General features: G+C 34.3%; 2 protein-coding genes across 2 annotated transcripts; one reads left to right on the top strand and one right to left on the bottom strand.

Annotated features, from left to right (window-relative positions):
• Positions 1-735: 735 nt before the first annotated feature.
• LOC106309785 lies at positions 736-1,429 on the top strand. The gene has a single exon (XM_013746918.1). It carries the CDS (start codon positions 816-818, stop codon positions 1,338-1,340), a length of 525 nt encoding a protein of 174 aa, XP_013602372.1. The 5' UTR covers positions 736-815; the 3' UTR covers positions 1,341-1,429.
• A 3,943-nt stretch (positions 1,430-5,372) lies between these two features.
• LOC106307390 (F-box/kelch-repeat protein At1g26930) lies at positions 5,373-7,196 on the bottom strand. The gene has a single exon (XM_013744329.1). It carries the CDS (start codon positions 6,840-6,842, stop codon positions 5,565-5,567), a length of 1,278 nt encoding a protein of 425 aa, XP_013599783.1. The 5' UTR covers positions 6,843-7,196; the 3' UTR covers positions 5,373-5,564.
• Positions 7,197-15,934: the final 8,738 nt, after the last annotated feature.

The raw sequence follows: 15,934 nt of genomic DNA, 5'->3' as shown, positions 1-15,934 counted from the left end.
GTGTGATCTGTGATTAGTTTAAGGTATGGCCAGGTAATAAGAAGCAGTCTCTTTCCATGTGCAATCAAAAGATGTGAAACGACCGCCATCCGATTATCTCCCGTAGATTACAAGCTCGTTTTGGAAGGCTAATCCTAAGGTCAATACAACACCAAGATACTGTCAAATCTCTATGACAACAACAACTAGTTCTTTTTCTTTTGCCCTCTCTCTTGCAATATTTATAAAATAAAGATGAAGGGAGCATCCTTAACTTCATTGATAATCGAGTCCAAGAAGGCAAGAAACGTTACTTTTATTTCAAAGATAAAAATATATGCTTACATATCTTCTTAAGAATCTAGATATATTTTGGACACGCAATTCATATTCCAGAATTTTGTGAATATATATTTTGAAATTATTATATATTTATTTGTAAAATAAAATCATCCGCATAATTTATTAATTGTTGGCTGTTGTTATTCATGGGTTATATAGCAACTATCAAAGCTTGCATGCCTAATTCACTCTGCAAATCAGAATTTCAAAATATTAAGCAAATAAGATTTCTTTCCGGATAATGCGAAAACTTGAAAAAGCATTCACATGTTTTTCCCTTCTGACATGCACAAAGCAAAATAAATTTTGCTTTTTGAAATAATATTTGATACTAAATCACATAATAAATTAAAATACTAAAAAAATAGATATCTTGACCAAATAATCTCTATATATACATTTTAGAGTCTCCATTTCGCTTATCACCCTCACTATTGTCTCTCTCTCTCTAACGATATAACAGCTTCTCTCTCTCTTTCTCTTTATTGAATACAATGGCTGAAACAACTCCATTAAAGCGCCACCGAGAAGAAGAAACCCTAGCCGAAGAAGAAACCAATAAACGACAAAAGCCCTCCTCATCATCTTTTTCCTCATACAATGACCAGATTCTCTGTCTCCTTGACGATTCAGACGAACTTAACCTACCCAACAACGACCTAACTTCTTTTATAAACGCTCTACAGCAAGATATCTCACCAGATGACCAAAACGGTGTCGTTTCTGGAGTCTCCAACGTGGAAGATTCGTCGACTTCGTGTGTTTCCTCGAAGGAAGACGATGTTGATGAAGAGAACAAGGAGAAAGTCATGCAGCATCTTTTGGAAGCTTCTGACGACGAACTAGGGCTTCCTAACAACGAATTTGGCGAGAGTAATTATGAGATGATTAAGAATGAATCTAGTCAAGATTATGTTTATGGAGATAGTTTGTTAGATGGGTTTGGTGATGCGTTTTGGGAGCTTGAAGATGAAGCTGCTAATTATTACACGTTGCTCCAGTCTCAGCTGTTCTTGTAGAAATCTTAAGGATAAATCTGGGGGAAAAAGTTAATTAATATGAAAGAAAAGGCCAATTAAAAAAATAAAATAAGTGGGTCGGTTTTTTATATGAAAAATTAATTTCATTTTTAAGGCACACATTGGTTTCGGCGGAGCTACAAAATAGTTTCATTTTAATTATTTGATTAATATGTAGTGGACAAATGATAATGGTATTATTATTATTTTTTTATTAATTGTTTTTTACTCTACTTACTCGCTAGTGCGTCGAAAGATCGTAATGCATAAGTATAATAATTTAACTAAGAAAGTATAATTTAAGTAACGAATATAAACTTGATTTAAGAGTCAAAAATCGTTTCTCGTGAAATTAAAGTGTTATATATGTTTTGGAGCTTTCGATTGATCTTTTATCTTTCGTATAGTTTTTATTTTGCATGCTGTGATAATATGTATGGCTTAATGCCATAGACCACTTATCGTTAGGAATTAGTCTGATCTTTCTGTAGGTTCGAGATACTTCCAAATTAATCCAAAAAAAATGTTTCGGAAGTATCCAAGAAAACCAAACTGAGTTGTACTATCACGAGTTGTACTACTTATGAGCTGACGAGGACGAAGAAAAATCTAGTCTTTAAAGTAGCATTTTCCCTGGAGCTCCCGATAAGGAGTTGGGCCATTGAAAAATAGCAGTGTCCGATCCTACAACAAAGATACATGAAGAAAGATACTGGAAGACAAGCCCAAAAAAAAAGAGCAGAATCAGCTTCCATTAAATCAACCCGAGACTATTATTGTTTACTAACATATTTATCCAGGCGCAACAACCGAGAAAAACAACAATTTCCAGCAAAAATTAGCAAAATTAGCTTGAGACTGATCAGTTTATTCTGGTTATCACGCATCTTAATCTAATGTATGAGTTCATAGTCAATAAAAATGCTTTTTAAAATCATACTTTTAATTTTTTTTCTAAATTGGTAAGTGCTAATACATATTATTACTATTATTGAAGCCCATAGTGAAGCTCAACTTATGATCCATTAAGAAGGTTTTGAAACCATGTCACTAGGGTTTTATAAACCACTATATATGTCGTTAGAATGCTTTCTAGTATATAACTTTGGCTGCTGTAATAGAGCAGCCCTTCTCCAAAACCTTATATGAAATATTAATCTTATTTTGCTCTTGGTGACAACGTTAATTTTCCCCTTTCTCTTTACCTTCTCCTTAAATAAAAGCTCACTGAGCTATTTCATTTTGTGTTTAATAATGTCTCTGAGACACAAATCTATCTTGTTCCACAAATGTTATCAACTATTATTATGATGTTTCATTAAACTATTTTTCACAACTACAAAAAGTTTGAGATACATCTATAAAACTTTCATTTGACACGATACTTTCTAGGGGTGGACGTTCGGATACCCGTTCGGGTTCGGATAGGGTATTTCGGATTTTCGGGTATTTCGGTATAGAGGTATAGATCGGATAGGGTATTTCGGTTTTTCGGGTATTTCGGTATAGAGGTATAGAACCCGTTCAGGTATTTCTGTACTTCAGGTCGGGTTCGGGTATTTTTAGTTCGGGTTCGGATATTTAGATTTTGAAAAAAAAAATGAAATTTTTCATTTCTCAAAGTTCTTGTATTTAAAAATATAACTTTCACTTAACTAATTTTTTATTTTTAAATGTTGAATGATTAATAAATTTGGACATAACATTTTGAAACTAAAAAAGACATTAATTTGGTTATTGTTTTTAAATTTTGGATGTAACTTTTTGTTAATTCTTGAAATAAAAAATTTTTGACATGCATTTTAAGTGAGTAGCAAATCATTTTCTCCGTAATTCTATGTATATCATATGAATTTAAAGTATGTGTAGTATCAATATAAATATTTTATATAAAATGAGAGATGTAAACTAGAAATATATGGTTAATTATACATATGATCGGTTGTTTTTTGATATCCATTCGAGTTTGGATATTACTCGTTCGGGTTCGGATATCCAATCTCTCCTAATTCAATACCCGTTCGGATATTTTGCTACTTCGGTTCGGATTTTTCGGATCGGGTTCGGTGCGACTTCGGATATCGGGTAAAGTGTCCACCCCTACTTTGTGAGAGTATAGATTTTCTGTTATAAACATAATTTTTTTTTTGTCAACAAACATAGTTATTAATTAATAAGATTGTGGTGGACAAAAACTCTTATTAGTTTATGACAATAACAATTTAAAAGAAATAAATAAATAGAAGTATAGAACGCCGTGGCCAAACAAAAATTGGTTCTCAGTAAAATAATGTGATAAACATACATACTTATAATTATTTTAAAAACCCCGAATTTATATATTTTCAAAATTCAGAATCACTAATTAGAAAATATCCTTTCTTCAGCGAAAAAAATAGAAAATATCCAAAACAGAAGGTGCGTCGATAAAGTTGAAAAAATGATTCATCACAAAAGCGAATATTTAGACAAATACGAAATGCCGATCAAAAGAATGCGAATTTTGAAGGAGCTAAACAAGTAGAGCCAATTAAATCTGCGAGAATACATATGCATACTGGCCGTACTATATGAATTATATATCTTATATCAAGTGATACGAGTTAGTGATATCAAGTGATCACGAGTAAGTGACATCTCTTACGGTTGCCCAAGGGCTGATATGTTCAAAATGACTGTTCTGAACAGTTTTATGCTATGAAAGATTGTTTTTTCAAGCACATATAATTTTTTTTTCCCGTAGAGCCTATTCTCGTGGAGAACCATCATATATATTGCAAAACTGCGGTTTAAAAGAGCGGTTATGTAATCACAACAACAATTGACAACATGCCTCTTGTTCTTGTATTCTTTTTTTTCTTTGTAGCCGATAAATTCTGAATTTTGAACAATCGCTTACGATCTGTAAATTTGTAACTAAGCCCATCATTATATCATATAGTTTTTCTTTTAATAAAGCATATTCCAGTGGATTACCATATTGCAAAACTATGGTTTCGAAGAGCCGTTATATAATCTCAAAAACAATAGACAGTACTGCTCTTGTTCTTGTATTCTTCATTTTCTTTTTCTAAATCGATGAATTCTGAACTTTAAACTAATAAGCTTTTGAATCAAAGAACAGAACAAGGTAAATTAGTATCATTTCCAAAATTAACTAATTATCTTGTATTTGATCAAAGTTATTTATGTAAACAGTTATATTGGAACTCATAATTAGTATTCATTTAAGTTCCGAATCTGGAAATGGTGTTTACTTTAGAGTAGTGGTCAGTGGAGGCAATGGCATTAGCAATAATAGTATAAACAATAAGCAAATCAATATTATTTTCTAATAACATCACTTTTGAAAGCTGATGTTGCATTAGTGGAGAAAACATTAGGGAATCAGCAAAAGCAATCTCATTTTATGAGATTTTACAGTTGTATTAGACGACAAATTAACAGATTTAAGTATGTTATTAAAATGATAATGCCAAAATGGGCTACTATACTAGCACAAGCCTCCACCAACACTAACCTTGCTTTACCTTTTTATGCCTCAATCATGGGCTCATTTTCTACTGCACCAAAAGAAAAACTTGCAGTGGTCAATTAAAAATGACATTTAAATCAAATTAAAGTTCTACTCGAATATGATACTCCTGTCAAAACATTTCATCACATAAAAATTGAAAGATAATATATTAATATTAAATAAAAAGGAAAATTCATCTTTATATACATTGGTACTTTAGCATAATCAAATAGTTGAAGATTCGACCCACATAAATATGCTTTTAGAGTTGATGCAGGTGCTACTGAATGTGAATAAATACTTCACAGACTTGGAGTTAAAGTACTCGACTGAATCAATAACTTTTAGGTCACAAAACGACAAAAACAACTAGCAATCTTTAGTGATATCTACTCTTTAGTGATATCTACTCTGTTTTACAGTGAACTAAGATGTAATCACACTTAAATCAATTTAAAAGCTGTAACTGAGTATAAGGATCAAGAGTTTGGAATCTCTAGAGCATGAGAAAGATCTAAGAGCTAAAACCGTAACAAATGAAAAGATGAACCATACATTGAAGTGTAAGATCAATAGAACTCAGCAAGAAACATGAAACTACACATTAACAATAAGAAACAGAACAACAATCTCCTCAAATTTCATATTTTAATCATAACTAATAGGCCTCTCAACAACTGCTAAACCAACATTCTTTTTTCACTTCTTCAACAGCTCATCACGGCGCAATTGTAAACGAAATTAACAGACTGTTTCTGGCCAAGTAAATGCCACTGCGGTGCACCATGACTTGGAACCCATGAGTTCAGCTCAATGAACCCTTCACCAGGAGCCTTCGGTCCACCGATCACTATAACCTGATCCCCACAAGCTCTAAACGCTAAGCCCCAACCGTTCATCGAACCCGCTTGGTCAGGCAAACTCCCAACTTGAACCCAAACCCGACTCTCCTTATCATATCTCCTAACCGCCATACCGGCATGATCAGCCGCGTAAAGCTGATCATTCACAACCGCTACAAGCGGCGGAGCCATCGCAGCCGCAGACATCCCATTCCCTTGGTTCGACCTCGGCGGCGACATATCAGGAATCTCTCTCCACGCCCTCGTCTTCATATCGAACTCTTCACCACAAGTCAGAACCTTAGGCTCGTTCCCTTCCCCAACACCAATCCCACCAATCACATAAAACTTCCCATCCATAAACACACCCGAACACATCTTCCTCCGCTTGTTCATCGCCGGCAACACCGACCAAGTCTGGTCCTCGGAGTTATACATCTCCGCGGTGTCAAGAATCCTACCGTTCGAATCGCAACCGCCGGCTAAAACCGCGATCTCGCCGCAGCTAGCGGAGCCAAACAAGCATCTAGGCATGTTCATACTCTTCCCGGTAGACCAAGAGTTAGTCAAAAGACTGTATCGATAGATTACGTAAGAGCTCACTTCCCAACCGAACACAAGCAAATCAGTTCCGACAGCGAGAGACTCCTTGTCCGCGTACCTGAAACACTCGTTCTGCGGCATACTCGGCAAACGCATCCACCGTTTCGACCTCGGATCAAACGCTTCCCATTCGTTGAGATGGCACGAGAAGTAAACCCAGTGCTCGAGCGTCCCTTGCAGCCTCCGGAGCCTATAAATCTCGCCGCTTCGGATCAGAGCGCGTAGGCTCCGGCTCACCGAAGCAATGGAGCAGTAATCGGCTCGAGAGCAGCGAAGCAAACAGCTGATTGAGTCGTCTTTGTTCATCCCCGGGATTAACGAACCCGAATCTGAAGAACCGTTCTCTCCATCTCCTCCTCCGTCGAGATTCAAGAACTTGTGAATCTTCTTGCGGTGGCGACGATCGGTCTCGTGGCTCTCGTCGTCGTTGAGAAAGGGGCGTTTGGTAGAAATCGAGAAGCTCCATTTGGTTTCTTGATGAGTTGGCATGGTGAAGAGAGTTGAAACCAGACAAGAATCTCGTGGTCGACCTTCGAACATCTTGTCGGAAAGAGAAATAATCAAATTCGCAAGAAAATCTAGTTCTTGCTTCAGATTGGATCCAAGCTTTTAACCAAGAAGAAGCACAAAGTCAACTCCATGTTGCGGAACTATAACTCGGAGTTCAAACTTTACCTGCAACTACAATATAACATTTCTTGTAAGAACAACAAAACAGAAGATGGATAATTGTAATAGAAGATGAATGAGACTTTGCTGATTAAGAAACTTAATATTTAATTAACTAATGTTATCTCTCTCTCTCTATGTTTTCATTTGTATATCTTTCTTCATAAACCTTAGGCTCATCTGCAAATCAGAAGAAGCGAATGGCCTTTGTAGACAAGAATAAATCTTAGTGTTGTGCACATTTATTAAATTAAACATTTATCTAATTATTCTGTACTGTTTTACTGTTGTCGTCGTTTAGCTACAAAACGAATAAATATTTAGTAATTAAGTTCTTCATTACAGAACACAGGCGTGTAATCCAACACCTTGAATCTAACCATGCCATATTGCTTCAATCGTACAATATTGTTCTATAAATTTTTAAGTACCATACTTTTTTTTTTTTTTGAGCAACATGGTACCATACTTTATCATCAAAATAACAGTTTATAAAATTGTAATCGTACTCTTTCCTTTCTTGGGACATGGGTGGTGCCAAGAATGTGGATGATTTTTTTATTGAATTAATTACTGAAAAATTTTGGATAAGGACGAATAAAACGTAATCATCGGAAGTTTGTTGTTTTCCCCGGCGGTTCTACGACGGGGCCGCCGAGTTTTGCGGTGATAATGAGACCCGGTTCGAACACGTGTCGTCGCCCCCTCCACAACTTGTCAGTTTTAGCTTCTTCTTTTTTTTTAACTTTTGACTCAATAGTTAAAAGCCGCCTAGGGACAGACTGGAATAGCCTACGGCTGAGAGTACGATACACCTGATGCTTCTGGGCCCCACATAAACTCGAGGGGAGTTTGGTATTTGAATACAGCAAGATGTCATGTATGATGGTCCCTGTTAATTAACGTTTGGTCACGAGTCATGACGATGATCGTTTTACACCTAACCATTGACTTTTTGTTCGAAACTCAATACATAGATCAACGACATTGTAATTTAATAAAAGTACAACACTGTTTTCATGTTGAAATCTTCCGATTATTTGACTAGTTTGAATAAGTACTCATGCTTATGAAGTTTTTTTCTTAATTAGCGGTAAAACTTCGTCCAGACATATCGTTACATGTTCCATCAACTAAAGTTTCAACATTTTGAACTACATTATTCACGTTCTATTTTTCTAAATTATGGTACGGTAGTTTGTGTTTGTAGCTTGTATGTTTTAATATCAGGAGTTCAGAAATAATGTCATATTCTCTAATAGAGGGATTTTAGCAACCTATATTTTTGTTACCTTTTTTATTTAGAGTTACAATGACAATGTACCATTGTATGATCGAACCGATTACTTTTTGTAAGAGTTTTTGAGTTAAATGTAGTTTGATGGACTTTCTGCGATTATAAATTTTAGTCTAAGACCGTCTCCAAACCCACTTCATTTTTCACTTCATTATCTCACAGTATCAAGTTTGTATGAAACACGAACACAAGAACTCGATTATCAAATATCAGTTTCTTATTAATCACTCAATCACAAAACCCATAAAATCATTGCCACACATTGGTATTCACTTATATAGGACAAGACAATTCCTATTTTTATTAGGGATAACACAAACACATATTTCCTAATCACTTTAGTAATCCATATCTTTATGTGGTTAGGATAGCTTGCAACTCAAGCTAACTTCAAGTTTATCCCAACATTCTCACTCTTAAACTTGAAGTTATCTTCACTCACCATTTGAACTCCAATCAACTTCCTCATCTCGATAAGTTTTACTCTTCCAAGAGACTTTGTCAAAATGTCAACTCCCTGCTCAATACACGGAACATGCTCGACTTCTACTTAATCATTCTCAACACACTCTCTTATAAAATGAAACCTTCTATGTATGTGTTTGCCTCGTCCATGAAACATTGGATTCTTAGTCAGAGCGATTGCAGATTTATTATCAACCTTTATAACTACCTTTCCGCTTGCTTGACCAATGACTTCCCCTAGAAGTTCTTGAATCCAAATCGCTTGCTTAGCTGCCTCAGCTGCTGCCATGAATTCGGCCTCACACGAGGATAAGGCCACGATTTCTTTCTTACAAGAACACCACGAGATTGGACATCTATTCAGATAAAACACATACCCCGCAATACTCTTCCCATCGTCAATATCAACATTGAGAGAGGCATCACTAAAACCTGTCAGCTCCAAACTTGTCGACTGTGTGTAGGCAAGACCAAGTGAGATAGTTTCTCGTAGGTAACGCATTACCTGCTTCAGAGCAGCGCCATGCGACTCATGCGACTCCTTAGGAGCGTGCATGTACCTACTCAAAACGCCCACACTAAACGAAAGATCAGGTCGCATGTGGAGCAAGTATCGTAGACATCCAATGCTTCTTCGATAATATCTTTCATTAACGCTCTTCTTCTCAACTGACTTTGCCAATTTTACGTTGAAATCCATGGGAACAGAGGTCGAGTTGCAGGCGTCCATTCCACACTCTTCAAGTATCCTCCGAGCATACCGATCTTGCTTTAGTGTGATGCCTTCTTGGCTCTGACATACTTCAATCCCAAGGTAATAGGTTAGCTTTCCAAGATCACTCATCTCAAATTTTTTTGCCATCTCCCTCTTAAATTGTTGGATCGAATGTACTGATGTTCCTGTGACGAGTAGATCATCGACATACACTACCACGATGAGAGTTCCACCCTTTTCTTCCTTACGATACAATGAAGGCTCTTTCGAACATCTTTGGAACTTAAACTCTCGTAGGATCTTGTTCAACTTAATATTCCAAGCCCTAGGTGCTTGTTTTAATCCGTAGAGAGCTTTTTTCAATTTGTAAACCTTAAGTTCCTTGCCTGCAACTTCAAAACCTTCTGGTTGAGTGACGAACACTTCTTCTCTAAGTTCTCCAAGAAGAAATGCGGTTTAACGTCAAGGTGATGAATTTCCCAAGCTTTTGAGGCTGCAAGAGCAATAACCAGACGGATAGTCTCAATACGAGCCACTAGTGCGAACACTTCGTCATAATCAATTCCTTTCTTTTGAACATAGCCCTTTGCAACCAACCGAGCTTTGTACTTAATGATAGTACCATCATCATTCCTCTTTATCTTAAATATCCACTTCAAACCAATAGGTTTTACTCCCATAGGAAGATCAACAAGTTCCCATGTTTTATTTTTTTCAATACTAAAGATTTCATCTTCACAAGCATCAACCCATACCTTTAGTCTTTTAGCCTCAGTGAAGTCCCAAGGTTCGTCATTTATTATTGTTAACAAACGTTCACACTCTGCTTCAGCCATGAGAGCGTAATCCTCGAGGTATGCCGGCTTGTTGCTGGTTCTAGACGATCGTCTCAACTGTGGTTGTTCCTCTTCATCATCGCCATTGTCATCCTCATTATCCACTTCATCTTCTTCACCGGTTTCAATGACAGTCTCTGTCTCATTCTCTGTTTCACTCGTCCCATCTATATCATCGCTTTCACCCATCTTCTTGAACTCAATTGCAAAGGTGCCACCATCATCATCTTGAACTGTCTTGTTATTAATCCAGTTCCATCCTTTACTCTCATAAAAAACCATATCACGGCTGACTATTATTCCCTTCTTCGTAGGATCAAGTAAACGGTAAGCCTTAGAAACCGATTATGTTCCCAGATGAACAAGGATCTTAGACCTATCATCAAGTTTCTTTCTTCCCACTGCATCAGTTTTGGCGTAACAGACACAACCGAACACCTTAAGGTGCGCCACATTAGGTGTTTTACTTCGCAGAACTTCATATGGCGTCTTGCCTTCTAGAGTTTTCGTCGCAACCCTATTGATCAGGTACGTAGAATGTCTAACAGCTTCGCCCCATAACCCATTTTCGGTACCTTCATGTGTTTTAATATACTCCTGGTCATCTCTAGAAGTGTTCGGTTTCGTCTCTCGACAACGCCATTCTGTTTATCCCAACACATTTTTTGTTTCATTTTGAAGTAAGTTTTACTCCAATCTCACTTCATTTTCTGTTTCAAAATAAAGTAGTGAATAGTGTTACTTCAAATTTGAAAATATACTGTGCATATCTTCATTTTTTTTAAGATAAATTTTTCAAATTGTTAATTGATCCTTAACTTTTACTTATTCTCTTCTTTTGCCAAATTTGAACTACACTATTCACATTCTATTTTTCTAAATTATGGAACGGTAGTTGTGTTTGTAGCTTGTATGTTTTAATATCAAGAGTTCAGATATAATGTCATATTCTCTAAGAGAATCTCCAATGTATTACTTCAATTTTTACTCCAAAATGGTGTAACTCCAAAATGGAGTTGAGTTTTACTTCAATGTATTATTCTATTTTTACTCCAAAAAAATTTCACAAATGATTCCCTATTTATTTAGTTAATAATTGTTAGTAGTACCTTAAAATTTAACAATTAACCCAACTATTTTATGTTTACAAAATTTCATAAAAATATTATATTTATTAATAAAAATACAGTTAGAGCTTTTCTTCCAACTTCAATTGGTGCAATTTTCATCATATGCAAATTTTCTAATTCAAAAACAAAATTATGCAAACATAAATAAGAAAACAAAGTTTTGTTTTGTAATTTAAATTACGTACTTGATCCAAAATTTTGTGCATATATTAAGCTTAGTAAGTACGAATGTTATCAATTGAAAAGTTGACCCACAAGATAAACAAACTCATCTATTCCATTTGAACGATACTCTTCACCGATTTCAAAAACAGTTTACAGAATTATTAAATCACTTATTTTTATTATATTATATATAAATTTTTTATGTTTTGTTTTGATTTTTAGTAATTTATGCATCTTTTATGTAAAACTATTAAATAATATTTTGTGGAGTATTATATTTATTTTCATGTTATTGTAATATTTTAAATATTATGTAAGTATGAAATAAAAATATTCAAGATTAAAATGACCATTTCATAAATAAGAAAGTGCAACTCCAAAATGGAGTAATGGGTAAGATTACTCCATAAATGGAGTAACCCTAGCCATTACTCCATTTTGGAGTTGAATATGAAGTGGGGTTAAAAAAGATTTTACTCCAAAATGAAGTTTGAAATAAAAAATGGAGTAAGGTTGGAGATGTCCTAATGGAGTGTTTTTAGCAACCTATATTTTTGTCAATGTGAAACTTTTTTATTTAGAGTTACAATGACAATGTACCATTGTATGATCGAACAATTACTTTTTGTAAGAGTTTTTGAGTTAAATGTAGTTGATGATCTTTTTACAATTATAAATTTTAGAGTGTAAGTAGTCAAGTGTGAGGTTAAGGATGAGGATCACAACATTTCATTAAAATAAATTTGGATGCTGGCAAAAGTTCTTTGACATATCGAACAAAATTGTTTTTTTTTCAAAGTTCTTATATTACATTTTTTGTTTTTTTTAAACATAGGAACAGGTGCAAATATTAAAGGCAGAAAAAAAAAATAAAAGAACAATATAAGTTTTTGTGTTTCATAATTATGTACCAATGTTTTTTTATCAAATCTTCTGCATGAAGATTATGTAAACTCAAGTTCTAATTAATAATAAAGTATGATGTTATGAAAAAAAGAACAATATAAGTTTTAGGTAAGTCATGTCAGGAACTTCTCTACAATATTGCTTTTAAAACAGAATTTTCATTCAATCTCAGTTTAACAAATTCTAATAAAACGGAGTTTAGAAACGATGCTAAATACTCAATGATATTATTACTTTTGTATCTATGGTAAAATTATTTAACCAAATGATTAAGTTGATTGTGTTTTGTTTTCTTTTCAGATTTAACATTATTAGTTTCTAAAAAAATAGATTTGATTCGTTCGAATTTACACCTAAATAAATCAGATGTTTAAGGTAATTGATATAACCATATAGGCTAAATTCTTCTTATGCGATTTTCCCATTTGACACTCCTTTTATAAGAGTTGGAATTTAAACTTTCTATTATATTAGAATCTTTCCTAACCACTAATATGAGAATTATATATGATGTTGGCTATATATTTAACATGCATGTAAGATGTTTGTATGACTTTTGTGTCTTTGTCTAGTACTTTCGACTTTAACCTTGAAATATTAAATTTTAAACAAGTTACAACTATGATCTAGACAGGAAAAGAGAATTCGTCTTGGACAAGCAAAGACTTGCTTTAGGCGGCTATTACAAATAAAAAGTGTGTTCACCACTGGGAAAATAGGCATTTAATTCCCGAAGTATTTGAAATCGGCAGTTTTAATACTCAAGTATTGCTTACGCATATTTATTCCTCAACTAATAGTTGACTGCGCAAAATTGGGAACAAAATAGTCAACGGTTAACTGATGAACGGAAAATAACGGTTTCCGTCAACTTTTTAACGGTAGAATATTCTAATCATGATTTTATGCAGTCAATGATTAATTGGAGAATAAATATGCGCATATAATACTTGAATATTTAATTTTCCGACTGAAAATACTTGAGGAATTAAAAACTCATTTTTTCTTTATATTTCGTATAAGATTGAAAGTCACTAACATCAATCCCTTTAAAAAAAACATAAGTAAAATTTTTTTCAAGTTAAATAAAATCATTATACGAGATATTTGCCTTTAGAAATAGATTGTTGATTTTTTACAATGACATATAAAATAATACAAAATAATTACAGTTACATCGTATTGTTGATGTACTTCATGTTTAAATCACTTTAGATGATTTTTAAAATAATTCATAGTTAGAAAGGTTCATAATTTGAAATAATATACAAGATATTTAATCCCAGAAAAAGATTTATTTAGTTTATAAAAGCATTTAAAATAACATAAGATAATTACATTTGCATTGTATTGCTGATATACAATATATGAATGTGTAAAGTACATATAATTATATATGATCGTCTAAAGTAGAGATCCAATGTACAACATATAATTGTCTAATAGATAAAACTCTCGTATATTGGTTATATCTAACTTGAGAATATTTCAAATTATGATTTTCTATAAAAAAAAGAGTGTTGTTTTTAATTAAATACTCAAGTATTATATGCGCATATTTGTTCTCCAACTAATCAACTGCGCAAAATCATGATTAAAATATTCCACCGTTAAAAAGTTGACGGAAACGGTTATTTTTCCGTTCATCAGAACAGTTGACTATTTTGTTCTTAATTTTGCGCAGTCAACTATTAGTTGGGGAATAAGTATGCGCAAGCAATACTTGAGTATTAAAACTGCCGATTTCAAATACTTCGGGAATTAAATGCCCATTTTCCCGTTCACCACTCTACTTTAAATCGTTGAATAGATAACAATGGATGTCATTTTATACATAAATAGGATTCAACGTTTTCTTACAAAATTAGAATTTGCTTACTCGTTTCAACACGCATGGGAATGCGAAGATATAATGACAAATTTGAGAAATATTAATGGTATTAGCCTATTAGGAAGCAGGAAACAGAGAGAAAGAATACGAAGTTAAAGAAAATTTGTCCAAAAATGAAGAAAAAGTCAAAAAATTAAAAATGAGACTCTAGGTTTTAGTCACATGTCTGACTCAGCATCTGACTAGATTAGACTCGACGCTTAAGTTGGCGATGGCCCCCATCTCATTCTACCCATTTAAGTTTGGAGAAATGCAACGAAAGAAATCCTTAACATTTCTTACAAAAATAGAAAAGGTAGTACAAAGAGATAAATGACAAAAAATGGTAGATGATAGATAATTGGTCATATTTGTTTCCGTGTGTATGTATGTTGTGTATAATTAATGTGGTATGTGATGGACTATATGTTTAATTAATTTTCTTTTTGTTTAATCAATTTTTGCATTCTTATGTATTATATAGTTTTGATTGAATATATTATGGTAGACTTGTTGAATATATGCTTTTGTGGGTTTGGTTCCGTCGAAACCCCAAGTGGGCTTCGCGTTCCGCGGTCCAGCCCCAAATCTCAGCCCAGATAAATCAGTTAAATGAAACTCTACGTTTCACTACTCGAGTGGATAAGGTTGTTATAACGGCCAACGATTCACAGAGAAGAGTAGACGATCAAAATTAGAGATCGAGAGAGAGATAGAGAAGGTGACTTAACTCGAGATCGTGAGGGTGAAGTACGACGGAGTTGCGAACGCGGTACACGGTTAAGCTGAACCATTCCGGCGGCGACTTTCTGGCTTCACAGAGGATACGATAAGCTTGCTAACTTCTTTAACGCTTTCTTTGTTTTGGCGTGTGTTGTCATTGTTGAGATCTTGTACTTGTGATCATAAAGTGATAGTGAAGTTGTTGAGGGATCAGATTCCCTCCCCGGTGAGTAGATCAGCGAACATCAGGTGAACAAATCTTGTGTCGTTTCTTAAGTATTCGATCTCAACCTAAAACCAAAACAAATCGATTCAAATCACTCGAATACACGAAGCTAGAATCTAAGAATTGAGATCTAAAACTCTACAGCTTTTTTATGTTATGTAGATTTTAAGGTACAAAATGGTAGATTTTTTATTATTGAACTTGTTGTGTACATTTTTGATTATGTCATATAGAGTTGGAGTATCCAGCTATAACTAACTATCTCGACGGAAAAGCATTTTGCAACTCATAAGTATGATGACTAGCTACTGTGTTTTCTCCAACACTATGATATTTGTAGATGTCAGAGGTATGATGTGTGATAACTATTAGATTCTTTTCTGGGTGTCGTTGGATCGAAGCCAGTTCATTATCTGCTAATTCGTCACTTGAATACATTTTAAAATTATGAAACGTGGATTTTGGTTGATAATTATCAACTAATTAGGCTTATGTAGTGTGAATTTGATGCGATCACAAAGATAACTACCGAGCCCGAGCCCTACGCGGTATGAATTTGGTGACTAATGGTCTGGCTGGTTTTTCCGCTACCACCCGCAAATGCAGTTTTTGTGGTTGGTAGTGGTTGTT

The sequence above is a fragment of the Brassica oleracea genome, chromosome C8, assembly GCF_000695525.1.
Source record: "Brassica oleracea var. oleracea cultivar TO1000 chromosome C8, BOL, whole genome shotgun sequence".
Classification (NCBI taxonomy): Eukaryota; Viridiplantae; Streptophyta; class Magnoliopsida; order Brassicales; family Brassicaceae; genus Brassica; species Brassica oleracea.
Note: the sequence above shows the minus strand (reverse complement) of the source record. Positions and strands in the feature narration are given on the sequence as shown.

Bases quoted from the DNA above. Each gene is read 5' to 3' on its own strand.
- LOC106309785 (XM_013746918.1), top strand. From the start codon at position 816: ATGGCTGAAACAACTCCATTAAAGCGCCACCGAGAAGAAGAAACCCTA.
- LOC106307390 (XM_013744329.1), bottom strand. From the start codon at position 6,842: ATGTTCGAAGGTCGACCACGAGATTCTTGTCTGGTTTCAACTCTCTTC.